Consider the following 25,576-nt stretch of genomic DNA (forward strand, 5'->3'; position numbering starts at 1 on the left):
TGTAAGTTCCCCTAATACATGCTTTAAACTGATCACCCAGCATTTGCTGCTTTGTTCTTTGGAATCCCAGCCAGCCCCATCTTGGGATGGTTTGGGGCGCTCCCTGGTGGGAACTCCCTGCCACTGCTGTCAGGGTGACTGCAGCTGGGGCTTCAGCTGGAGGACACACCCTCCAACCCTTGAGTGGTCAAATCTTTCGCAAGATAAAACATCTCAAACTTATCCACATGAAGACACAGTGACTCCCAAGGGCTCTGCATGCCAGTCTCCCTGCCGGGGCACTGACAGACAGCATTCTTTACAAGGCAACTCCTGAAATTAAGGAAAACCTCCTGGTTGCTGGAATTTCTGAGCAGCAGAGAAAGGAAGGACTTTGTTACGTCAGCTGACCCTGACTTCCGACAGGACGCACTTCTGCCCCTTCCCAACATCTTGACAGAGGTGACGTGACATAAACACTCCACCCTATTCACCAAGGAGACCCCATACATGGTGAGCCACGGACCCAAACCCTTACCTGAGTTACCACGTAGAATCCAAAACTGTGGATGTTGCAGAAATACCCTAAGCCGAACAGGGCGGTGAAGACTCCACTGGCGAGCATCCCGAAGGTTAGGTAATACCTAATCGGCAGGCGTTCCCCAATTATGCCACTGCGGTGGAGAGAAGGAAAGACAAATAGGAATAACAAACACACCTGAATGTTAACAACCTGGTGGCTGTTTCTTGCCGGATGCTTTCACGCTGCTCTCTGAGCTTGGGGAACTCTCAAGCCTTACCATTTCCAGGAAGATTTCATACACCTATTTCCCTATGGGGCGTTTACTCACCAGAAACCAGAGACTGGCAACATCTTAGAAGATTTTATTTCTCGTAAAAGTCCTACCTGTCAAATAATAAAATTCAAACACTATGACTTATCTATGATAGTTGCCAACGAAAGGAAACAGGAACTTGTCTTGCTAGTTAATCCTGCTTTCACATAAACCATATCCAGTAAATGTATATAGTGTCTTAAAATTCCAATTGTCAAACTACACCAAATGTCATGAAAAGAGATCACTTATGACCCTGAGCAAGTCATTCGACCCCACAAGCTGTAATTAAGTCACCTGTGTTAACACACCTGGCTGGCTGGGCTCAGTGGGGAAGTGGCTTTCAGCTGCTTTGCCACTACCGCTTCCTGCCACACCGCTTTGACCTGATTTAAAGGCAGAAGATTTGTTCTATGGTAAGGTCTGAAGTGCTGGGGTGGCATCTCTCTGATCCTTCTGAACAGCAATGCGATTCATTAAACAGCTACCCTCTTTGGTGTCTTATCTTCTAGAGCTGTCTGGGGACCTGGTGGCATAAGGGATGCTTAGTGCCTCACTAAAACAGCCTCAAGGCAGGTGGTAAAGCACGTCTCCAGCTTCACAGCAGGGAACAGACTTAACAGTCTTTAGCTGCCATCACAGGACAATACCTAATGCCATCCAAAACATCCCTTACTGTTTTATGGGAAATGTCACTATGGACCAACTTAACATTGTGACTTATTAAGTAAACAGAAAAGCTGTAGAGTGTCACGGATGGACATGAGCCCTTCGCAAGCATTAGAGACTCTCTGGGTCTCACTTTCTTCTGTAGGGTCATTCTAGGAGTCAGATAAACAGGAAACCTAACACACAGTGACACCTGCCTGCCATGAACCCCACTCCGGGAGTCAGCTCCAATGTTCTCAGCTTTCATCTCAAAAACCTATGCCAGAGAGCTTTTCCTTCTGAATTCACCAAGTAAAACAGATCTACCTTGGATCATGCAAATGACCTTTTAAACACTAAAGCAGAAGAAAGTAACTTAAAATTATAGACAACATCCAGGTGAAAATTTCAGCTAAAACCTCACCACACACAGACTCAAGAGCATTCTAGAGCTAGAGAGTTACCAACTTCAACCTGCCCACTTCAGAGACCAGGAGATAGGTCCCTGAGAGGCTGGCTGACCTGCCCAGGTCACAGCACAGCTGGCAGAACCAGATGGGCTCCTGAGAGCTGGTGCTGCTGGCTAGGCTTAGAAGTATTCTCTAATCTTGCTACATGATTTGGGCCTACTTTGATCTCTACTGAAAAGCTTTAAAGAAAAGGTCTAATTGAACAAACACCATTTCACATTATATGGGACTCATACAGGGATTCAAGTCCACGCTGCACCTGCTTGATCCCACCAGGCAGTACCTGGGCTGAATGGCTGTACCCTCTCATATCTGATTTCATCTGACATAGCAAACAAAACACCACCCATCACTGAGACCTCAGGTAGGGACTGTCACACAAAAAGGCCCCTTCAATGCAGCAGCATGTGCCCTTGTTTTCAGTCATGAGTTTACTGTGTAGATGTCACATTAGACCAAATTTTGTTTTAATAACCTTACTGACAAGTTGCATAAGAATTATCTTTACCGATAAATAAGCAACAATAAACCAGTTTATTTACTTAGAGCAGGCTTTCTGAACCTCAGCACTATTGATACTTTGGCTCTGGTAATTCTGTGGCATTAGGGGCTGTCCTGTGTGTTGTAGGATGTTTAGCAACACCCTGGTTTCCAGCCACTAGATGCCAGCAACATCCCTTCCCTGGCCGTGACACCCACAAATGTCTCTAGACATTACTAAATGTCCCCTAGGAGACAAAACTGCCCCCAGCTGAGAACCAGATTTAAATACAGTTTTCTAGTAACTGAGAAAAACACACTCCCACTTTGGGTCTTTTTATACCACAGATTATTTGTGTTCAGTAAGACTGCAGTGTGGGGAATATAAACATTTGACCTCAAAATGGAGAAGGTCTGGCAGCCTGGCTGAGACCTAGGCCCTAAGGAAGCCCAAGGTACACACCACACTCTCTCCAGCTAGGTTCATGGTCTGCTGCACACCACACACTCTGGGATTCCAAATCTTTATTATTCATTTGTTCACTCAGACAAGTTCTGCAGCAGGAGGCAAATACACACGTTCAATACAGGGAGAGCTATGCACTCTCCTCCAACAGCAGACACTGCCTGACTGGGCACCAACCACCCACCAGGGCTCTGAGCGGGGTAGGGGGGCCCAGGTCTTGATGATCCCACACTCTGGGCGGGTCTCAGGGAAGCAGCTAAACATTTATGGGGATCCCTGGGGTTCTCCAGGCTGTAAAGACCTCTGTCTCTGAACAAGAGCCTCTTGGGACCACGTGCCTCGGTCCCTGGCTGTGGTTTGACTATGGTTGGTCTCCATCAAAACGTGTGTTGAGGCTTGGCCCCCAGTATAACTGCGTTGAGAGGTGCAGGGAGCTTTGAAGGGCATTTAGGTCATGAGGGATCCGCCTTGACGAAGGAATGAATCCGCAGGAGTGAGTGGCCGCACTCTCAGGACTGATAAGCTATCGTGAGAGGTGAGAGCTGGTTGCTATAAAGCAACGTCACCCCTGTGCTGTGTCTGTTTTGTATGCCCTGCTCACTGCTAACCCATCTCACAGGGGCCTCTGCTAGGTGACGCCCTCCACTACATTACAATGTGGCACAAGGCTCTTGCCAGATGCAGCTGCCCAATCTTGAACTTCCCAGTTAGATAAGAGCTAAATACACCTTTTTTCATTATAAATTACTCAATCTCAGATATTGTGCCAATAGCAACAGAAAATGGGCTAGAACATCCCTATACTGCCTTTAAAAAAAACCTGGCTGGACTGACACAATAGCAGTTTTTAATCGGCCAATCATATGTCCTATGACCCATATAATATTCACCACCTGTCTTGGTCAGTTCAAAGTGGGATCAAGAATGGGCTGGGCTGGCAGCACAGGCCAGGCACCATTCTGAGCTTCTACATACATTAACTCAATCTTTGCCCCAATCCTATGACATAAGAACTATTATCTTCTCTATGCTGCAAAGGGGAAACTGAGGCCCAAAGAGTTATAGTAACTTGCTCAAGGCCACATCCTAGCAGGTGGTAGAGCTGGGATTCAGATCCGAGCCAGTCTCTCTCTGGAGTTCCCCGCCCACCACGCAGAGCTGCCTCTGCTGCACTCAGAGCTGGGACTCAGATCCGAGCTGGTCTCTCTCTGGAGTTCCCCGCCCGCCATGCATGGCTGCCTCTGCTGTGCTCAGAGTTCCAGGTAGAGCTGTTCCGCACATCCTGTGTCAACTGTTCCGATCATCAGGTGAAATTCATTATTTGGGGCATGTAAACAGATGGCAACCTCTGAACCACAGGAGAGGTCGGGCTCTGCTGAACAGGAAACTAGTCCTCTGTTCCTGAATGACCACGTCCCAGGATCGGCAGGGCCAGGAAAGCTGAGGGCAGCCTGTGTCAATTGGCACAGCGCCCAGGACACGGAAATCCTCTGCCTCGAGGCCCTGTGTTGTGGGCACAGCACACGCACTTGCTCTCTCCTAAGCTTGGCCTCATCTTTGGGAAGGGAACAGCAGGGAAGCCAGTGGCAAGCGGGGGCCTCAATCCCGCGCGCCTGTGCGCTTGGGCATAGCGGATGTCTTCTCTGCACGGAGGGGCCAGGTAACCAGGCAGGGTCTGGAAAACTGAAGCAGACCTACCTGAGGTACATCCCCACGGCATAGGCGCACAGGAAGGAGTAGTCCAGGGCCCCAAGCAGCTGCTGATAGTTGTTCTTATCTATATGAATTTGAAAATCAACAGGAAAAGGTCAGTATTGTTTAGTTTATGTTCTAGAGTGCGGCTATAAAACACGAGCATCTGTTCCCGAAATCTGGGTGTACTTAGTGAAATGCGTGGTTTTCCACACAGAAAACAAGGCGGTGCATTTTCCGTTCAGTTTCTTGCAAAGGAAAAGGAAGTCACCGCAGTTTCAAATAATCACTAAATATAATACAGGCGTCATTCAGATGAGATAAAATCCCCATTGTGCATGGTGGCTGCACATTGGATTGATGCCTTTTGTTTTACGTGTCCACTGGCTTTTCTGCAGCACGCCTGCCTAGGCCAGCACCCACACCAGCCCCTCGTGTCTCTCTCTTTTTCCCACCCACAGAACTATGCCCTGCAAGTCCAAAATACAAAATACAAATGATCTTCAGCACATTTCCCCATAAAGAACCTTCTTTCAGGAGGAATAGCTCTGCACACAGGTGCTGTGGACACAGCGGCGGTGAAGTCATGTGCTTTTTGGCAGGAGAGGGCTGTCATGGAAATGCAGTTACATCTGGGAACAGCATTACTGCTGCTAAAATTATTAATAGCAAGGCTGGAAGGACCCTGGAAGGACAGCCGCTTCAGCTCCTGGACGACTGATGATCGACTTACCAAACGGTGCCCAGCCACAGTCGGTCTCATTGTCAGGGAGCTGGTGGGGGGCAACGGACCCAGACTTGCTGCTCTGGCTGCTGAATCTGACGTCAGCTTCATCCCAAGCAGTGCAATACTTGTGGAGCTCACCCTGGGACGTGATGGGAGGGCAGAAGCAAGGAGAGGAAGAGCCCTCAGTGAGGCTCAGCATGCGGCACAGAGAGGAACAGTCACCCCTCCTCTCCCAGCAGCCTGCCCAGGGCACCCGCACCCTGCCTTCTAAGAGGGACATGAGGCGCTGCTGGCGGTGTGTCTGCAGGACCCACAAGAATGCCTGCTGGTGCCGTTTCAACAGGACTCTCCAGCAACCCCACGCCTGAGCACACAACGAACATAAGCCGTCTTCATACGCCACCGGAAGACGAGCCTCGGGAGCAGTTTGAGTTCTAAGAGCTCCAAGCTGAAGGCCGACTGCCTGTCATCCTTGATCACCTGTCCACAAGGAAGAAGGGGTACATTTTCCTAGATTCACACAACTGAATGCTACACACCAGTGAAAAAGAACAAGTTACAGGTCCAGGCAACAATGAGGATGAACCTCACAAACACAACATGAAGTAGAAGAAGCCAGACACGAAAGAGTACAGACTGCAGCATTCTACTCATAGGAAGTCCAAGGATGGGCAACGAATCCATGCGGCTAGAGGTGAGAGTCACGGTTACCTAAAGGGGGACAGTGTGGGACAGGGGATGGGGAGCTGTCTGGGAGCTAGAAAGGGTCCATCCCTTAACCTAGAGGATGACTACCCCTATGGGCATGTACAGATCTGCCAAACTGTACACTGAAGATTTGTATACTTTACTAAAGTGTAAATCATACCTCAATTTAAAAATATCCCTGGGGCAGGGAACCACCCACCCACCAAACTGTCCACAGAACTAGCAAGCAGGGCCAGGGTTGGAGGCACTTGTCTGGGAGGTGGGAGGAGGGGAAAGCCATCGCCCTGGAGTTTGGTGACTGGCTGTGTGTGCATGTTACTTGCTGCCCCTGCCTCGGTCTCCCCCTCTGCAGACAAGGCTGCTGCCCAGTTACAGAAGTCATTGGGACCCGTGACGCTTTTTGCACAGAGCTTAGGATGGCACGGCTCTTGTGAAACAAACCCTGGGCAGAGAGGAAAGCTCATGTGTCGGGAGGCAGAGGGGCCTGAGTGGGTGCTTCTCATTGGGAGGCAGAGGCGCCTGAGTGGGCTCTTCCTCAGCGCATTCCTTGGGAAGAGGAACAACACTTCCAGGACAGCGCCACATGTGGCAGGGGCCCATCTCGTTGCAGGGGAAACTGAGGAAGACAGAATGTGCTCTGTGACTGTGTGTCCCTCCCTGGTGGCCTCTGTCGCTCCCATGCCTCTCTTCTCAGGGGGCCCTGTAGTGATCATTCTGCACTATTCAAGACTCAAAGGAGCTGCCCCATCAAGCGTGAGTGATGGCGGAAAGTGGAGTCCTTGTGGTCAGAGGGGTGTCCCTTAGGGGGATCGAGTGCCCATTCAGTGCCCATGATAACAGAGGGGTGTCCTCGTGAGCTGGAACCTGAGAGAGGCCAGGGGTCTGGAGGGCAGTGCACAAAGCTGGCTCCAGGTCAGGGCACAGAACGCTGGGCAGGGAGCCACCCCAGTCACCAGGCAGGCAGCAGCCGGAAGTCCTGTCCCCCTCTCTTCAGGAGGGAGTGGCCAACAAGGCTGGCCACTTTCAAAAGGCCAGGGCTTTTGAATCGGGGCTAGACACCCTGATTTACAGCTGGCAGCACGTGGGCCACGTCACTGAGTCCTGGCATGGCACACGGGATGCAGCTGCTCCACGGTCACGTGACTCTGTCGTCATCACTGGGCTGTTCTGCTATAATTAAACACTGTCCCCCAAAACTAGCCAGGGCTCTACTTTACAATAATGCAGAGTCATCGTCTGCCCAGCAGCTCCCTTGGCAGAGCTGGTCCTCCCTGGAGGCGCCATGCTGACCTCCCGGCATCTCAGGAAGAGAGCGCTGTCATCTGCTCGGGGCCCCCTGGCTGCTCCTGCTTGTGTTTTAAATTCTCCACCCAAGGTGGACGTGAGGGGCTGGGAGTGTGACCGTGAGACCCAGGGCGGGTGCCTGCAGCCCTTCGTCTCTGTATCAAGCTGGTATCTGCGGCCTTTCTCCATTCACCTGCCGCCTTGTTGGACACTTCTCCTCTTTGGAGCCAGGTGTTTCTGCCCACCTTTCCCTGCTGCCTCTCATGGAAGCCAATCTGGCCACACCCAAAGGGCCTAAGCATCGCCACTACCGTTCACCTCTGACTGAAGAAAGCCACAGCTAGGACAGGAGTACAGGACATTCCCCAGCTGAGGGAGAATCATGTGCAGGGAGAAGCTGAAGTTTCTAACATTAACCTGGCACAGAAGAAAGGAAAAAGAGATTCTGCAGGCCGCTGCTTAAAACAGAATTTTATATCCTTTGTGATTTAATATTTCTGGGGAGGAACCACCTGTGGAAAACATATTCGATTAGAAATGCTCCCTTTCTTTTATAAATAGGCAGAAAAGATTTTCTAGTTTTGTTATGTAATGAGTGGGGCCTCACATCCTGGTCAGGGATATAGGCTTCGGCAGCAGACAGGCCTGAGCTGGGATCTTGGTGCCTCTCTGTGGCTTCTGACCTTGGTGACATCACTTACACTCCCTGGCCATCAGTTATGGAGTTGGCATGACAATGCCTGTGTCCCAGGGTTACTATAAAGATGGACCATAATCGGAGCGTGCCTCTCTGGCCCTCCGCCCCTGGGAAGGGTCCAGGAAAGGGCCGCTGTGAGTCCGGGTACCTCTCTGGCCCTTCTCCTTGATGTTGGAAAGGTCACCTCCACCCGCACCCCGCAGCCCTGTTGGAAGGCTGCCGCCAAAGCCATCGAGATTTCATATTACTCCAGCACAAAGAGTGCTGAGGATATTTACACAACCACAGGCTTTCAACAACATTGCTATATTTCAGTATTTCTATGAGTTTTATCCCCCAAACCTGGTGTTCCAGAGACGATGCAAACTTAATTAGGTTAAGATGAACTGGTAAGCACACCCCTCGCCAGGTGAGCAAATTCTCACCAAAGCGCTTCAGGGAAGCACCCTCACCTCTGCATAGCCACACCATCCCTGCAGAAATACTTGGGGAGGGGGTCAAGTCCTTTGGGAAACGTCTGCTTTCATAAAAGCAGCTTTCTTCACACATTTTTACACAAGTGCCTTTCAACAAGTTACATACAAACTCAGTCAACCTGTGACATCGGGTAGCTATTAAAAACTGATCGGGCAAACGCCTCTGCAGCAACTGAACTCAACACTTACGCGAGGCGGGAGGCTGAGTGGGCCCTGTGAACACGCGGGCGTCACGGCTGCTAAAGCGTCCATGCAACACACAGAACAGCAACAAAAATAAACAGCAGACGCCATCGCGGGTGGAGGGTGGGGGTGGGAGAAGAAAGGTGCCAATCTTCTGGAAGAACACAGGAAACTGCCAGGAATCACAGCACGACAAGTGTGCGGGGAAGGCGACGGGGCCGGGAGTCACAGCGCGACGAGCGTGCGGGGAAGGCGGCGGGGCCGGGAGTCACAGCGCGACGAGTGTGCGGGGAAGGCGGCGGGGCCGGGAATCACAGCGCGACGAGTGTGCAGGGAAGGTGGTGGGGCCGGGAGCTGGCAATGTCTTCTGTCTACAGACGCCCTCGCCACATCCCGCCCTCCCCACCCCTCCCACTGGCAGCGAGAGTAAATCCCGTCCAGGGAGCAGCAGGCAGCTGCAGCGGGAATTTCATGACACTAGAAAAGACTGGACTCCTCAGCCTACACCTGCAGAGACCCACGCGGTCATTTAGGCACACACATTCACTGTATTAGCCTGCATTCCACGAAGGCTCCATTCTTTCCATGCTGAATTTGAGCCACTTCGCAGACAGAAACCACTCATTCCTGCCCTGGGTTCTCAGCCCCACCTAAGCTGCCTAAGACTACAGCCACGCGACACATTCTCTGCAGGAGGCACGTGGCCTCCAATAGAGGAGATTATCAGGCAGTCTGAAGGGTTCAGGAGCCACTGAAAGGCAACAGTGAGAGGACGGGACAGGAGCAGGGGATTTGGGCCTCACTGAATCCCCCTGGAGGACAGTGGGGTTTAGGTCAATTTTACTCCACCTTCAGCCAACACAGAGGGTGTGTGTGTGTGTGTGTGTGTGTGTGTGTGTGTACCATCTGCATTTGATGATCTGTCTAGTCAACTTTACGTGGCTCATTAGGCTGTGTGGGTGCACTGATTCTAACTAGTCCTTCACATTCTTTTTATAAGGCTACAAGAATTCTCCAAAGCATTATCTAAGTCCTGGAAGAGCAATTAAAGTTTTGGTACCAAAAGTAGGAGCGACCAGCCAGGGTCTCCCCCATGGACAACAGCACCTGCCCATGGCCAGCCTCCTGCGATGAGTCACAGGTGCCATGTGAAATGCATTATACACACTCGGGCACAGACACGCAAATGCTCCACTCATGAAGGATACAGAAATAGATGGAGGAGCTTCTTGGTCATTGTTTACTTCTCAAAAATGGAATCATTCTATACATCCTTATGCACATGTTAACTTCTTGCTCAAAATACCTCCTGGAAATGTTTCTGAGTCAACTGGTTTGCCTCTGATAAATTCTTTTAGGGACCTGCACATTTCATAATATGGACTTGTCATAATTTATTCAAACTTTTACCTACTTATTAGGTTCCCTTGATATCCAGCACGGGTTTTTTTCCTTTTTGCTTTTTTTGGTCACTACGAAGCTGCCATAAAGATACTTATGAAGATATTCCTAAGTAAGGTGCTTTTATTTTTAGGGTAAAATTCCCAGAAGTATGTCTGAAGGCTGTAGTATTTTTTATTTCACTGGGTGTCACCAAAAGGTGCTAACACTTGACATCCCATCAAGAACGCATGAAAAGTCCTCTCCCCTCACGACCAGTGAACAGCACCTACTGCCGTGGGCAACGCTGTGCCAGCCCTTACTGCCCTGGGCAACGCTGTGCCAGCCCTTACTGCCCTGGGCAACGCTGTGCCAGCCCTTACTGCCCTGGGCAACGCTGTGCCAGCCCTTACTGCCCTGGGCAACGCTGTGCCAGCCCTTACTGCCCTGGGCAACGCTGTGCCAGCCCTTACTGCCCTGGGCAACGCTGTGCCAGCCCTTACTGCCCTGGGCAATGCTGTGCCAGCCCTTACTGCCCTGGGCAATGCTGTGCCAGCCCTTACTGCCCTGGGCAATGCTGTGCCAGCCCTTACTGCCCTGGGCAATGTTGTGCCAGCCCTTACTGCCCTGGGCAATGTTGTGCCAGCCACTGAGCAGTGTTGCCTTAATTTGCTTATGGAATACCGGCAGACTTGAACACCATTCAAGTATTTCCCAGTGATCTGAATTCCATGTCTGTGAACTGCCTGTTCATCCCCCTTGCCCGTTGTTTCTTTGGGTTTCCTAACTTCACACTCGCTCCTATGATAAACATAATTTTCTTCTTGGATTTTTACTTTTTGTGTTTTACATTCATGTTTTTAATCTATTTATTTTCTTTTATTTTTTTGAGATGGAGTCTCACTCATGTCACCCAGGCTGGAGTGCAGTGGTGTGGTCTCGGCTCACTGCAACCTTTGCATCCCAGGTTCAAGCGATTCTCATGCGTCAGTCTCCCAAGTAGCTGGGATTACAGGTGCCTGCCACCATGCCCAGCTCATTTTTGTACATTTAGTAGAGATGGGGTTTCAAAATGTTGGCCAGGCTGGTCTCGAACTCTTGACCTCAGGTGATCCACCTGCCTCAGCCTCCCAAAGTGCTGGGATTACAGGCGTGAGCCACAGTGCCCGGGCCATTTGTTTTTATAAAATAGGGATTCAATATTTATTTCTTCCTGACGAATAACCAGCTGTGCCGACACCATTTATTAAATTTATTAAATAAGCTCTGTCAAATATTCCATATTTTCTAATCTATTCTACTGACCTTTTTGTCTATTCTCATGCAATATTATAATTTGATTATGGTATTAAAATATGTTAATCTTTTGCATATTTTCATATCATAAAATGTTATCTTTACACTTTTCTTGATAATTCCTGGACATTCTTTCATACAAACTTTAAGATTATTTTATTCAATTAAAAAAAACCCTGCTAAGATTTTCACTGGAGTTGCATTTTATTTAAATATTAACACTGGGAGAATTGGAACTTTCCAAATAACAAGTTTCCCATCCATGGTACATACTTCCAGCTTATCAGACTTTGTTTTCTGTCTACCACTGAGGATTATTTTATTTCATTTTTTTTGAGATGGAGTTTCACTTTGTCGCCCAGGCTGGAGTGCAATGGTGCGATCTCGGCTCACTCGCCTCCCGGATTCAAGTGATTCTCCTGCCTCAGCCTCCCCAGTAGCTGGGATTACAGGCGCCTGTCACCATGCCTGGTTAATTTTTTTTTGTATTTTTAGTAGAGATAGGGTTTCACTATGTTGGCCAGGTTGGTCTTGAACTCCTGAGCTCAGGTGATCCGCCCACCTCGGCCTCCCAAAGTGCTGGGATTACAGGCGTGAGTCACTGCGCCCAGCCAGTTTTCTCCTTTTAAGTCCTGTGTGTCCAGAAAGGGGTGGGCACACTCACATCCAAATCAATGCTGCCATCCCCCTGGCTCCAGGGACCCCTGCAGTTTAAGCTTCTCTGGGAAGCATCTGCTTTCAGGTTTCTTTTCTGGCCCAGTCCAGGGGGAAAGAGTTCCCACTAAGATCTCTGCTGGGAGAGTGCAGACCCACCTGTCTACCAGCTTGGGCAGACGCTTGCCTTGAGTCCTGAGGCTGGGCCACAGCTGGAGCAGCAGGTAGAAGGGACAGGGTTGCATTTATAACACCACTATCCTCCCAGCCCTGGTTTTATCATCATCATTGAGAAAAATACAATTAATCAGCAGTGATCAAAGGTAAGTCTAAACATTCCATTTAACTAACTTACATGTGACCTGGTGTGCCGTGTCATTTTATAAATGACATAACAGAATGAGAATCACTTTCTAATTCACAGCCTCTGGTTCGATTTCAAGTAAGCAAATATATTTTGCTTTGGTTTTGCTTACAATATTCTAGGAAATGCGGGCTATGAATAATCACTCAACTGTTTTGTGGGTCAACAGAATCACTACTACTTTTGGTTTCGTTGATGCCATTTATATCATGAGCTCAAGCACCCGGGCGCTTCAGAAGGCACTATAAAGTTTAGTTCTGATGTGGTGTGATGTTCTGATCTATCTTGAAAGGTAAAGAAACCCACAGGATTCAGCATCAAGCCAATCCATGCCCAGGCACATCACAGCTGCTAGGTCAGGAAATCTGTGCATTTAGGAGGCTCTGAGGGTGATGCTGGGACTGTACTCAGGTAATTAAACCCGGACAGACCCTGGGACAAACCCGGACAAAAGCACAGAGAGGAAGAGTGGGGGCCCTGGAGGCAGCCTGACCCACAGGGAATTCTCGAGTGCATGGCAGCCCTGCCTATGGAACGAAGCCCCGAGCCTCAGTTTCCTCACAGGGGCACTCGCAGGGTTGTTGTGAGGGTCACGGGGGTAATGTATGTGGCACTTTGTCATACCCCAGGGCTCTGTAAGCGGCAGTTATTTATACTGTTACTTATGACACTGAACTAAGAGCTGACCCTGACGCCGCCTCCTTGGAAGCCCTAAGCCCTGAGTGGCCTGGACACCACCACACACAGGAGTCAGGGGCGGGGGCTTTGAGATGGACTACCAGGGAAGCTGGGAGAGGGACCGGGACAGGGCTCCCACTTGCTCCTGGCTCACAGGGGCCCTCATAGTCATCAGGTGGACCCTAACAGCTGCGGCCTGACAAAGATTCCCCCAAGGGCCAGCCCACCTTACACGCTACATCTGCCCCAACAGCCCCCCAGCCCATCAGTTGGTGGCTTCATGGAGATGCCCATCCCTGCACATAGTACTCAAGGCAGTTCTCCCACCTGCAAAGCTGTTTTTCTTCCCCTACAATCCACACCCAACCTTTCCAGGTCAATCCTGAAACCCCACGCAGGCTCCCCGACTACACCAGATCCTTCAACTCCAACACGCTCACCAAGTCTCTTTAATAGTCACTTCCATCTTTATAATTTACCATTTTCTTGAGCTGTTTGTATACTTCTCTAACCAGAAAGACAAGAAGTAGTAATATTCAGATTTATAATGACTGGTTATTGGTACCGATTTACAGCGGCTGGTTATTGGTACTGATATGAGAGTCTCTTGTCAAGCGGATGAGTATTTCTTAAGGCCCACCACCTCTTTTCACATTCTTCTCTCTTAAAAACCACATTTTTAAAGGTCTGCAAACGTTTTCCACAGTCAACAACTTGAGAGGCATGGAAGTTTCTTTCTTACCAGGGGCCAAGGGGGAATTTTAGAATCTTTTGGGTAAATAAATGTTTAACAGCCCCTGAAAGCTGCTGGAGAGTGGGGAACCTAGGACTGTCACAAAAGAACCAGCCTCTGCATCGCCTCTGCCGACCGGGGCTGCAGAGGGCAGCCACCCAGCACTCAGCCACCGGCAGGAGTGGAGGAAGCACAGCTCCAAAGGTCACAGAATTGCAGTCCTGGAGCTGGGTCCCTGCCAGCTCTTGGAGAGTGAGCGAGGGGCCATCGGGCTGTGAGTGTGCTGCCTCTGGCAGTGGATGATTTCCTCATTCCTTCTACGATAGAGACTCAAATGCCTCTCAGGCCCCTGATGGTCTATAGGCAGGGTGACGTAATCCCAATGAGGGTAAGAAAATTATTCCTGCTTTTCTCCAGGTTGTAACTGGTGATTATGTAGGCTTGTCTGCTTTAATCTTCTTTTCTCAAAGTCTAGTAGAACACCTGCTTAACAACTTCCTGCCCACCCATCACTCAGACAAAAATGCAGTGTTCCAAGAACAACAGAGAGCCACCTCCGTGGCTAGACCTGGGGTCGGATCGAAACAAAAACGCAGCATTCCAAGAACAACGGAGAGCCACCTCCACAGCCAGACCCAGGGCTGGATCACACGAAGAGCTGGAATTTGGGGAACCACTTAAGACTGGATACATTTGGAAGGAACAGTCACATAAGATAAAATAAATATTTAGCTAAGCTTTCAAATTCTGGAACTGTCAACTAATAAAACTAAAAGTCTACTACCTCTGAAAGTAGAAATCCGAAAAACATTTAAAAGACTTTAATTTTAGAAAAGGGAAACTGAAAAGCCAAAGCAGCAGACTAACTTGTTTCTACATAATCTGTTTCCCCATGTACCTGCTACCATCCCCACCCTCTGCCCCACAAGCTCTTCAAGTGACGAACTCCTCACAGAGATGACAGGCAGTGCTTTCCATGATTCTTACCTTAACTATGCTGATAGGCTTTCGAGATAAGTGAAAACTTGCATACAGCAGAAATGTCAAAATAAAAATGAAGGCTCTGTACCTGAAACACAAAACAGTGGGAGAGGATGACATGAAATAAGAGAAGTTGTGTTAGGAATACATATCACTGTGTTCTGAAACGTTCTTATGCTGTGTATTATTCATTCAGTTCTACAGCCATTACCAATATTACTTATGTCACTATAATATTGGAACATTAAAAAATATTGCCACTTTTGCTTTGTCCAAATGGAAACTAAACACTGTAAGAGACAGGAGAAACCAGACTGCTTTTCCTACCCTCATGCACAACACACAACATACCACACTTCTAACATCACATGTGTAGGGGTTTTCCCCATATACCAAGCAATTCTCCAGCTGACACTGGATGGCCTCTGAGTGAATTCAATTATCACACTGTCTTCCAGGAGTCAGCATCAGCTCCCACAGGGTGGGGCTCCGGCCGAGGCTGCCCCGCTTCACATGCCAGTGGCAAGCCCCAGGTTGTGACCTGCTCCTCCGACCAACTGGCTCTCAGGGCGGTTCCCAAGAACCCCTTCTCAGGTTCGATTAATTTGCCAGAGCAGCTTGCAGAACTCAGGGAAACACATTTACTGCTTTATTATAAAGGATGTTACAAAGAATACATACAGATGAAGAGATGCACAGGGCGAGGTATGGGGCAGGGAGCTCGGAGCTGCTGTGCCCTCCCCAGGGCTCCACCCTCCGGGAACCTCCCCGTGCTCAGCAGCCTGCAAGCCCTCAAACCCTGTCGTTGAGGGAGTCTGTGGAGGCCTCATTACACAGGCATGATCGAGCAGATCACCGGCCACTGGTGATCCACTCCACCTCTGCGGGCTCCCTCCCCTCCCCAGAGGTCCACGGGTGGAGTCCCAACCTCTAATCACGTGGTTGGTTGCCCTGGCAACCAGTCCCCCAGGAGGCTGTCCTGGAGCCCCAGCCACAGTCACCTCATTAGCAAACAAAAAGACACTCAGCACTAAAGGTTGTAGGAGCTGTGTGCCCAGAGCCAGGGTCAGAGACCAAAGTATGTTTCTTATTATTATGTCACAATATCAAAAACATTCATTTATTTAAAGAAATCATAACCAAAGGGAAACCTGGGACTCGAGAGGCACACTTGAGTTTACAAAGCAGAACAAGCATGGTGAAATGTTTAGTTTACAACAAAACTAACCACAAGTTTCTTGCGTAGCTGCTATCCTGGGCAATCAAGATCATATTTATTTTTGGCTCTTTGGTTTCTATGCAACTTTTCAGAACCACACAAGCAAGGCAGACATATAAATATTTCATGGCCCTCAAAGAGAAAAAGTCAGTGACGCTGGCAGGCTCTCAATAGGCCAATGACAGAAACACTGGCACACAGCCCCTCGCTCAGTTTGGCTGGGAGAAAAGCAGCCGTAAGAGTAAGCATGAGTGTGAGGAAGAAAGAAGAAAAGAAGGTGCCTTAGAAAGAAGATAAAGGGCAACTCCAGTCTAAAAGTCTCAACCACCGCATAGAAAAATACTTTTCAGGGCAACAAAATGGGTTGGGAGAAAGAAGTATTTGACAGGAGTGGAAGGCGAGGGGCAGCTCTTCTGTGTCCTAGGCACACCTCCCTACCCTGGAGAACCTGTCCTGCTTGTGGCCTGGGAAGAGACTTCAAATGGTGCCACCAACAACCTGAATCAATAATTACCTAAGGCGGTGTCCTACACAGGACAAAGAAAGGCAGCGTTTCCGGGAGGCCCTGGGATAAGGGGTCGCTTCTCCCAGCTGTGCATCTACATTTTTAATGTTGTGATTTACTCCGAGGGAAGCTTTCCGTGAGTAACTAAAATCGTAACACCCCAGAGCTGCCTTCTTCTCTGGTCAACAGCTAAAGTAGGGGTCAAATAAATATTTCCAGATTTTTCTTAAAAAAAAAAAAATGACCATATTTCAGGTGGGAAAGAAAGGTTGGGTGGCTCCGTGTGACTCAAAACTACAACCTTTGGAATGCCTGTGCCTTTGGGGAAGGAACCAAACCAAACCAATTCACAGAATACCTGCTGACTGAAGACAGAAATTCCCTAGCGCTCTCTTCTTCATCAGGGAACTATCTTCCAATGGCCTTTCTCCAATTCTTCCTCTGCAAGCCCATGGCAAGGGCCAACTGGGAAAAAAGTGAAACTCTAAAAGGCGAGCCTATCATTTATCCCAAAGCCCAAAGAACAAAGGCTATGTGGGTACAGCGGATCTGCTCCAGAAGCCCTGGCCTCTGTCCTCTTGTTTCTGAAAACCACCCTTTCCGGCAAGGAAAGAAAGTCTCAGCGCTTTGGATGAAGCTCTCTGTTAGGCCACCGCTGCTTCTCGCGCCTTCAACTGCCGGTACAGGAAGATTCCAGGCCACTGGGCTGCATCGGCCCTCAGTGCTCACTTGTCCAGCCCACAGCTTGACAAACTGTCACTTCCACCCCACCTGCTGCAGCTGACTAGGGTGAGTAAGGCTGATGGGTGACCCTGATCGGCCCTCATTGGAGTACAGGGGTTTCCTTCTCCAATCTCCTCAAAACAGGTGAACAAAGTTCTCAGGCCAAATTCCCTCCAGCACCTCCCCAGTCAGTCTCAGACAAGTCCATGGACCATCTCTCCTGCTCCATGCAGGAGGATTCTCCATCCACAGTGCCAGTTCTACAGGTGTTATCACCCAGCTAGGAAGGATTTTGAGAAGAGCAGCTCTGTCCTATGGGCTGTGGGTTCATATCTCCACTCTCCACCCAGACAGCCCAGAAGGAAGGCTGTCTCCCTTTGTCGGGCTAAGGTCTGAAGAGTGCTGAGGCCCCAACACACACCGCATTCCCGATGGTCAGGGCTGCTTGGGTGATCAGGCCCTGGCAATGAGTTCTGGGCTCCTGCCATCCTCTGAGGGGTGACTCCCGGCTGGTGCTCACAGCACACACCCAGAGATGCCCTGAGAACACTGAGGAGCACACAAGGGGCAGCACATGCCTCTGGAACCTTCAGTTCAGCCTTGTGTGCAGGGAGACGCCTTAATGAGTGAGCCCCTTTGGGAAGAGTCACTGCCACGGTGTAGCCGGGCTGAGAGAAGCTGTCCTGTAGAATTGGGTGGAGGGTCCATTTACACAGCAAACTGGAATGTTCCTAAAGACTGAAGAGGAAAACGCTGTATTTATTTAGCTGTTGTCAGGCCAACTCTACTTCCATTTCCAAATTCGTCTTTCCTCTCTCATTTCTTCACCTTCTGTACTTAGGACTTGGGGCTTGGGGACGGGGGAGGCAGTGGCTGGAGGCTGGACTTTCCTCTTTGAAAGGTCTGACTTCAGCTCCCATGACTATTGCTAAACCGCGGCAGCCACACTCGGGCCGCTGCCTTGCTGGTGGTCACCCTGACACACCTGGCCTCTGGGTAGGCAGACGCTTCACTCTGCAGCATGGATGGGCTCAAACCCCCAGAAACCAAACAGCCCTCCCGAAGTCCTTTCTTATTTCGTAATTCTATCTACGTTTTCTTTATCATTTATAAAGCAGATGTTTTGGATGATATTTGTTTCCTTTTATTCATTTTGTACTGGGTTGAATAACGTCCCCCATAATTTCATGTCCATCCAAAACCTCAGAATGTGACTTTATTTGGAAATAGGGTCATGTAGACATGATTAGCTAAGGTGAGGTCATATTAGATAGAGTGAGCCCTAATTTCAATGACTGGCGTCCTCACCAGAAGGCCACGCAAAGACTCAGAGACAGGAAGGGAGGCCATGTGGCCACACAGGCAGAGACTGGTGTGATGCAGCCACCAGCCAAGAACGGCGGCAGCAGCAGGAGCTGGAAGAGGCAAGGAAGGGTCTGTCCCCGGAGCCTGCACAGGAAGCGTGGCCCTGCTGACACTTTGACTTTGGACTTCTGACCTCCAGGGATGTGACAGGGTAAATTCCTGTTGTTTCAAGACACCCAGCTTGTGGTACCTTGTTACAGCAGCCCCAGGAGGCTAATATAATCCTTTCATTTTTGTTTTGTGTTACGTTTAGACTTACGAATATAAAACAAATACAATAAAAAATGATCTAATCTATCTGTTCCTCTGTGTTCCGCTTACTTATTGCAGTTATGACTACTTATAGCATGCTTGGCTTCCACCGATACGAAAAATCCCACATTTCTAGCAAAAAAGCAGGTCTCAGCAACGACAGCATCAGATGGGGGTGCCCCTCTGGGCCTCCTCAGAGATGTTCTGGAAGATCACGTGTCCTCAGGTGAACGGCAGCCTGCTTAGGGTGAGAGGATCCATGCAAAATATCTGTCTCCTTGTTTGAGTGTTATTACCTCAATCATATGCAAATAAGGAATAAAGAAACACTTTTGAGAATTACTGAGTGATATGATTTGGTGCAGAAATTAGTCCAAAGACATCCTCTGCTTCACTCTGCAGCATGGATGGGCTCAAACCCCCAGAAGCCAAACAGCCCTCCCAAAAACCTTTCTTATTTTGTAATTCTATCTACGTTTTCTGAGACAGAGAAGCGATGCCACGTCCTGTTCAGAGTATCCTGTCAGAAGGCACAGGATGGCAGTGACACTGATGTTGGTCATTGGTTAAAGTGCTGTCTGCCTCATAGTTCCTCAGTGAAACCACTACGTTTCCCTCTAAGTAATGAATATGGAATTTCTGGGAACCTGCTTTGAGATAATGTAGATATCCTGTTCCTCAAGCTGCTGCCCCACGGGGTGCATCCATGGCGTTCTGTGCCTGCGCTGGGTACCCTGCAGCGGCTCCACATCCCCGCTCCACCTAGCGGCCAGCTTCCACTGTACGGAGAGCGTGCATTTCTCCTACTTATTTAGTTATATCAGTAGGACTCGCCAGAATCTTACGCTATTTAACGGGCTATCATTCATGAGTCTCATTTATTGTAAATCTCAGATTGTCCTAGATTTGACAAGTCAGAGTCCCTTTGTTTGTAAGCACTTCCTTATTTTCTGGCACAAGACGTTCCGGGCTCTTTTCCTTGCCCTGCCCCAGTCCTGGCACTGGCCAGGTCTCCAAGGACTCCTGGCTCCTTTTAGTGGGAGATGCCACGCAGAAAGCAAGATCCCGGACCAAAGTGTGCTCACTTTGGTGCTCTTACTGTTCCCAGGACCTCCTAGCGGGGTGCATTTTACACATACACACCCACACACACGCACACGCGCACCCTTCTCTATTTCTATATCGACCATCACCAGTTTATCCCGAGACCTTTCATTCCAATCCAACCTCACTCAGTTCCTTCCAGTTCCCCTCCCTCTTCCCATGTCTGTAGCTCCTTCTCCATTAAAGAGAAAGCTGCCTCATTTCTATAGGATTTCCATCAAAAATGCATAATCTGAATCTAATCATGAGGATGAGGAAATAACAAAGTTAAACTGTGGCACATTCTATAAAATAAGTGGCTTGAACTCTTCAAACATAACAAGGCCATTGTCTCAGAAGAAGAAGAAAAAAAAGCCAAGGTCAGAAAAGATGAAAAAAGGCCGAGGAACAGTGCTGGATGAAGAGACGAGACCCACAGGATAATTAAGTGCAATGTATGAACCTGAACTAGATCTTGAACAGAAGAAGAAATGCTATCACAGATACTTGACATTGATATCGTTTTTAACATGGACTGTGGGTTAGATAACAGTATCTTATCAGTGTTAAATTTCCTGATTTTGATCTTTTTGCTGTGGTTTTATGAGAATGTCTTATTTATAGGAAATACACACAGAAGTATTCACAAATAAAAGGGTATGATGTCTGCAACTTACTCTCAAGTGGTTCAGAAAAGTGTGTGTGTACAAACATACATCTACACACATGCACACACACACACACACACAAACACTGTGGAGGGGCAGGGAGAGAAGCAGATGAGGCTAAATATTAATCTTTGACATACAGCGGTTCTACAGGAACATTCTTACAGATGTTAGTAAGTTACGTGAGTTTGAAATTGTATCAAAATAAACTTACAAAATGAAGAAGCTACACATTCACTAAATAAAACCTAAGTGTTCAGGCACTTGTGGCTAGACTCACAGCAGACATGAAATAAGTCAAGAAGAGAAGCAATCTGGCTGAAGAACACAGATGCCCTCAAATCAAACCTGAGACACCCTGTGGATGCTCCACCAACCAGCAGGGCTGAGAAGCTGCACAGGGCTGGGGGCTGCCAGGGGGTTGGCGTGGAGGAGATGAATGGGCCCAGAATCCGCCGCTGTGGCATCAAAATCATTTTGAGCAGAAGGCATTTGCGCTCCTGAATTCTCTTAGCTACTGAAAAGCAGAGTTCCCCAAAAGAATTCGAAAGAATCCATCTGCTATAAACCCTGCCCCTTAGGAGCAGCCAGGGAGACTGGACTCTTACCACTGGAGGTGAGAAGCCTCCACGCAGCACTGAAACAGGAATGAGCACAAAACTACCACGTCGCCCATCTGTTCTCTGTTCTCTTGAGGGCCCACTTGTCTTTCCAAAAACCCATTTGTTTGCCCACAGGTGCCTTTCTCTCACTCCCCTTCCCTGTGAAGGACGGACGGCGCACAAGCCCAGAATTCTAAATGCCCCTTTGAGGGACACTTTTCTATGACCTCTCGTACATAAGTGGTGAAATCTGTCTCTTCTCTTGCTAGTCTGTCTTTTGTCTGTTTAACTCCCAGGTCCCCCAAAACAGAACCTACGAGGGTAGAAGCAAAGTTTTTCCTCTCCCAGAAGAGGTGAGCAGGTTAGAGGCCAGGGAGCCCAGCTTCAGACTCTGGGCTCGTCAACTGTTTCCTTCAAGGAGAGCGGAATTATTGAGGCCACCTAAGAGAAGGAGTCTCAGAATATGCAAGCGGAGGCGCTCTCTGAACGGAAAGCAGCATTCTGGGCTGCACCAGAACATTTCATTTTCTCTCTGAAAGTTGTGCCCCGGCGAGGCCACTCACCTGATCTCAGAGTTGTGTAACTTATATATAAGTTATGTGCTTATTTCACCACAGCCGTCTGCTAACCCTGCTGGTAGTCAGGGGTCATTTTTCTGTAGGGACCATGGTTCTTAGAGAAACCACTGGAGACCACGCGGAAGCCCAAACACTATCTGACAATGCCAGCACCAAGGACAAACGACACCTCAGCGCTGTTCCGGGTCACGGCTTCCACCACCAATAAGCAATTCAACGGTTATGGGCGAGGTCAGTGATTCAAGTTTTACGTGTTTTATAATGAAACTGGGGCAACACAACTACCTGCATGGTAGCCCTCACCTATACACAGCTCCATGCCAAGGGCCTGCCCCACCAGGACTCACCACTGATCCCTGGAGAATGAGATGATGAAGCGAATGCCAGCGGGGAGTCGAGCCATTTACGTCGCCACTGACCACCGAGCCTTGGTCGCAGAATAAGATGCTTCATAAACGGGTCATTAATCCCGGCTCCAGGTTCCCTCTCTGTTGCCCCTGCCGCTCCCACAGGCTGGAAAGCATGGAAAGAAGGTGTCCTGCTGGGTCTTGTCCCCTTCCTTCTGGCAGTGGCTCTGCTCTCTATAAGGAGGAGGAGAGGCATTCAGAGTCCTGTGTCGTGACATTCACACCTTCAGCATTACTGGCAGAAGTAACCACACACATGTACAGTAGCAGTACCCAGTCCTGATCAAAGCTGCATGTCTGATACAAGCAGGGGCCCCCACCACGAGTGTTACTAGGAAGAGGGGGAGTGAGGTGGAGTATCTACCCTCGAGGCGGTTTGTTCTGAGAACCCTGAAATGAATTTCGAATAATGTTCTGATGGTGGATAAAAAGGAACCAAGGACTCATCTCTACCTGGGAGGCATCTAGAGATCAACCCATTCACAAAACCAAATATGTGTCCAGCAGCCACACTATGTGCCCAGATATCAGGGCAGGCCAGGGCACTGGACTGCCTCAGTTCCACCCCTATGGACCAGGCCACCTTTGAACCGTAGTGACAGAGAAATGTGGGCCTAGACAAGAGGGCAGATCAAACCAATCATTTAATTGTGACTTTGCCATTTGAATCCAAAGGAGGAATGAATTTGCCTCTGTCTGACTCTTCATTTTTCATCTCCTGTGGTCACCTCAGAGGTCACAGAAAATGATCTGATTATGAAGTCAGGGCTGAAAGCAGAGCAATATAGGAAGGAATGGGGAGGGAGGCCTGAGAACTGAGAAGGGGCCCAGCACAGCAGGCAGGCCTGATCTCCCATCCCAACGTCAAACTCATGACATTCCTGAGTCACTGCATCCTCCAAAGCCAATCGGTTCCCCACATTCACTTTTGCCTCCCTCGAGAGTGAGCTTCCAAAAATGCACATTCTCCAAGAATTTTCCCTTATACCATCTTTTACAAAAAGATTCAAAATGCCTGCTGAGCTTTCATCCCAGGAGCCGCCCCTCATCTCTTCTATCTGCTCCAGCCAGAACTACACCTTTCTCCTAAGTCCTCCAGGGCCTGAACAGGTGGGATTCACCCCACTCCAATACCTCCTGCTTCCAAGGCTGACCCTGGGCTGTGTAAGCGGAGGCAACTCACTTAACTTTTCTGCTCCCTCTCCTTCCAGGCTAAACAATGGGGATGATAGCGTCTACATGCAATGAGATAACCTATGGGAAGCACTTGATAAGTGGCCTGGTATGTAGTAAATGCCCAACAAACACTAGCTGATATTATCCTCATTGTAAATTCAAAAGAGGAAGGCCCGGGACTGCAGGGCAAGGTCCTATTTCCATCTCCTTTTCCAGAACCTAGCAGACCACGTGCTCAAGAAACTCATGTTGAATGAACAGCCACAAACACTTCAAAACCACATCTGCTCAGACCTCTAGGTTTAAGCAATATTTTGCTCAAAATGGGTGGGCTCCAGAATGGGTCTGGATCTACTCTGGGAAATGACTTTGTGATGACAACTTCAGAGTAAAGAATTTGGTTCAATAGTGTCTGGAAACGGATGGTCAGAAGCAAACGTCTTCCTCTCAAGTGCCGCTTCTCCATGTCCAGCGTGTCTGGAAACATTCCATTGCCATCTACTAAATAAATCAAAAACTTCCAATTCTGATAAAACCTGTGACAACAACATCAAAGGCCCAGAAGGAACTGACAAATCAAGAGGGGGAAAAAAACCTCTTTGATTTCTTTTTAAAAGAATGATGGATTCTTTTCCCTGTAAAATGGGTGAAAGAAAAGTGCTATAAATTCTCATAGTGAGTGCAGTTAAGACGTGCAAAGACAGTGATTTTACATTTGGGATGTTAAGAGCTCAACTAATGAGGCCCTTCCTCCCTAGCCTGTGCAGCACCGCTAAAGACCACTTCATTTTGAGTGGGTCAAGACCTCTGGCAGCACGAACCACGACTGACATGCTCTCATTTGAGCCCCGTGACCACCCTGAAGAGGCAGGGCGTTCTTTTCACAAGGGAGAAAAATGAGGCTAGGCGGCTCGCCTGGGTCAACTGGGTAAGTGGGGCAGATTCCAGTTTGTCCTGTTTCTCTGAGCCACCTCCTCCCTCCAGCCACTCTTCCTCCTGCCCATCCCCTGCAGAGGAAGGGCAGCAGAATGGCAGCAAATCACTTGGTTTAAACCCAGTTTTTGGCACACAGCCCAAGTACATAAAAAGAAGAGATACTTTTTAAAAAAGTCACTTTCTACAGGCGCTCCTGGAACTTACCATTCCAGGGAGGAAAAGCGGCAGAATGTCCAGTTTCATTGCACTGTCAAACACAGCAACTTAGGCTGGGCACGGTGGCTCATGCCTGCAATCCCAGCACTTTGGGAGGCAGAGGCAGGCAGATCACTTGAGGCCAGGAGTTCGAGACCAGCATGGCCAATATGGCAAAATCCCATCTCTACCAAAAATACACAAAAGAGCTGGGCGTGGTGGTGCACATCCATAATCCCAGCTACTCAGGTGGCTGAGGCATGAAAATCACTTGAACCCGGGAGGCGAAGGTTGCAGTGAGCTGAGATTGCACCACCACACTCCAGCCTGGGCGACAGAGCGAGACCCTGTCTTAAAAAAATAAAAAAGATAGTAACTTAGGAAACAGCCCATTAAAGCATCTTTATTACAACCTGTAAAACTTGCACATGTACCCCAAAACTAAAAGATAAAAAAAAACCCTGAAAGACACATGGTTTTATACCTATCTCTTCAAAAAACCCACCCTAGGCAACTGTAAAACAGAATGAGCGGAGGGAAAGAAACATTCACAAGCTCCACTCCCAGACCCACCCACATGTGATCTGTGCTGCCTAGAAGGTTCCAAGTAATCTGCAGAGACTCAAATAATGGGGATAGAAAGTGAGCAATAGCAGGAGTAAGGTTCAACAGTCTTTTTAGGGCTGAGGTGCCATTACACATAATCAAAGCGGCCCCACAGATATTTTAAATGATCTACTTCATGACTTTTTTTTTAACTGGGTCTCACTTTACAGGCAAAGATGGGTGAGAAATGCAATTCTCCTCCAAAAGTTTTCATGCATTTTTTTCTTTTCTTTTTTTTAATTATGAGATAGAATACAACTTCCTGTCCAGAGTGTGCTCTTTCTATGGCTTTTTGTTTTAAAGGCGCTTTCCATATTAAAGATGAATGAAAATGGTCACTATCTCTTTCCCCTTGGCTGAAGTACAAGGAACCTGAATTCCATTTGCACCACCTCCCTTACCTGCCCCCAACCCCCAACAAAGAGAACATCACAGGTGGGCTGCAGGAAACAGAACGTGTAAAAGCAGTTCCAAAATGACTTGGTGAATCACAGGTCTGGGGCCAGGGGTTTTCAAGCTTGCTCTCAAA

The 25,576-nt window shown here is 48.7% G+C and overlaps 1 protein-coding gene across 17 annotated transcripts in view; it reads right to left on the reverse strand.

Moving 5' to 3' along the window:
* Positions 1-25,576, reverse strand: part of SLC37A1 (solute carrier family 37 member 1) — an 82,797-nt gene that overhangs the window by 41,133 nt on the left and 16,088 nt on the right. For 12 of the 17 annotated variants that reach the window (XR_010121180.1, XM_055279809.2, XM_063640570.1 and 9 more), the window contains 5 exons: positions 22,075-22,308; positions 14,739-14,820; positions 5,305-5,437; positions 4,578-4,656; positions 518-653 (listed from right to left, as the gene is read on the reverse strand). Coding sequence is in view for 16 of the 17 variants with exons in the window: in XM_055279809.2 (XP_055135784.2) it covers positions 518-653; positions 4,578-4,656; positions 5,305-5,437; positions 14,739-14,820; positions 22,075-22,130 (486 nt within the window). In the remaining variant the exon portion in view is untranslated. Of the gene's footprint in view, positions 1-517; positions 654-4,577; positions 4,657-5,304; positions 5,438-5,551; positions 5,779-14,738; positions 14,821-22,074; positions 22,309-24,450; positions 24,981-25,576 lie in introns of those variants that run through there. The other 5 variants (XM_063640571.1, XM_063640569.1, XM_063640573.1 and 2 more) reach the window with 5 other exon arrangements.

This window comes from Symphalangus syndactylus, chromosome 5, assembly GCF_028878055.3.
Source record: "Symphalangus syndactylus isolate Jambi chromosome 5, NHGRI_mSymSyn1-v2.1_pri, whole genome shotgun sequence".
Lineage (NCBI taxonomy): Eukaryota > Metazoa > Chordata > Mammalia > Primates > Hylobatidae > Symphalangus > Symphalangus syndactylus.